Below are 1,917 nucleotides of genomic sequence, written 5' to 3' on the forward strand. Positions count from 1 at the left end.
ATCAGTCTATAGTCAAGACTATATATCAGTCTATAGTCAAGACTATAGATCAGTCTATAGTCAAGACTATAGATCAGTCTATAGTCAAGACTATAGATCAGTCTATAGACAAGACTATAGATCAGTCTATAGACAAGACTATAGATCAGTCTATAGACAAGACTATAGATCAGTCTATAGTCAAGACTATAGATCAGTCTATAGTCAAGACTATAGAACAGTCTATAGTCAAGACTATAAACATCAGTCAATAATGCATAGTAAAGACTTGAATATATATCTGTCTATGGCCTTAACTACAGATTAGTATATAACATGACTCTAGTTCAGTTATCGGACACATCGTCTAGACTTTAAAATTGCATTGATTGCTAGAATATAAGATATAAAACTTTTGCAAGTTCGCTAAAACTTCCTACTTTGGAGATAGTTTATCTTAAACAATTTGTAAAGATTATCAAAAATTTGTTTTATAAACAATAAATTTACCTAGTCATTTTATTTGTACATTTAATTATATGAACAATTTAGTTGATTTATGATTATCTAAGAACTTGAAAAAAAAACTCATTTATGAAAAATTTTAGCAAATCGTAAAAAAATGAAATTATTTAATCTCATGCCATTATCACATAAACTACTCTCTATCTAAGAAAACAAAATGTTATAATATGTTTACCAGATAGTGGGGTGGTCTATAGACACAATGTCCCACTATTATCTTGAGTAATTACTGACATGCTGCTTCGATGTAATGATAAGAGTATGTGTGTGAAAAGTCATTAACTTTAAACAAATTTAAATTGATAACAATGATTTGGCGTAATTTGTTTCTTAATTTGTTGTATGAAACTATTAAGACTTACCATAAAAAATGGACTAGAGAAATAGGAACCAATGGCACCACCAGCTGCCCCCCAAAAAATACCCTTGACAAATGAAACATCTCCAGATTTGGTGTGCATCCAGCCATTGTTTAAAGCCATATTATAAATGCTTAAACTGTTGCAAAAACCAAACATTTTATAACAAATTAAATTTCCACAAAAAACTCATTTAAATACTCACCGAAATGAATTTATAATAAATTGAAAATATAAAGCTGGTGTTAAGCCCTTCTGCAAACCCGTTAAGCCATCATTTTTAGCCACCGTTACAAAAGCATTTACTATACCACGATATGGCTCCACGTAAGTACCCCGGGCGGCCAATTCACCTTGTAATTGTATGCGTGTTTTGACGACCTTGCATGTGGTTGTAATATACATTAATATCGTATAAGTTTTTATTAATGTTTTTCGCATTCAACTTACTTCAATGGGATTGGTGAAAAATGTTGCTCCCACTGAGCCTAAACCACCCAATATAAAATCCGAAATATCCATGTGAAAAGCTAAAATTTACTCGATTTAAACGTTCAAAATTGTACACTAGAAGTTATAGAGAGAGGCGTTGATGGTTTAGCGTTTAATGTTCATTGTTATTTGAACGAATTTTTTTAGCTTTTTGGCCAAATTTGCATAGATTTATGGTGAAATAACAGCAGGCCGTCCAAAATTTTTCCACTTACTTATCAGCTGTTTGATTAGAGTTGTCGGATGTATTTTTCTCAGTCGTACACATGTTTGAAAAGTGTTGCCAGTATAAAAATAAAATCGGGTGATGTTTAACGTTTGCTGGGTGGCAAGCTACATTTTAAAAGGAAATGAAAATAAACGGAAACTAAAAAAAACGTTACAAAAAGATATTTTTAAATACTTAATGCAACACCAAAAATATAATAATGAATAGACTATAGACTAGACTATGGACTAGACTATAGACTAGACTATAGACTAGACTATAGACTAGACTATAGACTAAACTATAGACTAGACTATAGACTAAACTATAGACTAGACTATAGACTAGACTATA

The 1,917-nt window shown here is 31.0% G+C and overlaps 1 protein-coding gene across 1 annotated transcript; it reads right to left on the bottom strand.

Annotated features, from left to right (window-relative positions):
- Positions 1 to 759: 759 nt before the first annotated feature.
- On the bottom strand, positions 760 to 1,597 carry LOC124421262 (solute carrier family 25 member 35-like). Its single transcript, XM_046956146.1, has 3 exons — positions 1,314 to 1,597; positions 1,069 to 1,244; positions 760 to 1,002 (listed from the first exon to the last, which is right to left on the bottom strand). Exons 1-3 carry the CDS (start codon positions 1,383 to 1,385, stop codon positions 789 to 791), a joined length of 462 nt encoding a protein of 153 aa, XP_046812102.1. The 5' UTR covers positions 1,386 to 1,597; the 3' UTR covers positions 760 to 788.
- Positions 1,598 to 1,917: the final 320 nt, after the last annotated feature.

The sequence above is a fragment of the Lucilia cuprina genome, unplaced genomic scaffold (assembly GCF_022045245.1).
Source record: "Lucilia cuprina isolate Lc7/37 unplaced genomic scaffold, ASM2204524v1 Scaffold_8434, whole genome shotgun sequence".
Taxonomy (NCBI): domain Eukaryota; kingdom Metazoa; phylum Arthropoda; class Insecta; order Diptera; family Calliphoridae; genus Lucilia; species Lucilia cuprina.

Excerpts from the sequence above, each read along its gene's own strand:
- LOC124421262 (XM_046956146.1), bottom strand. The coding sequence starts at position 1,385 with ATGGATATTTCGGATTTTATATTGGGTGGTTTAGGCTCAGTGGGAGCA. Across the intron at positions 1,245-1,313 it reads TTTTCACCAATCCCATTGAA|GTCGTCAAAACACGCATACA; the intron begins GTAAGTTGAATG and ends ACCACATGCAAG. Across the intron at positions 1,003-1,068 it reads TTTATTATAAATTCATTTCG|TTTAAGCATTTATAATATGG; the intron begins GTGAGTATTTAA and ends TTTTTGCAACAG.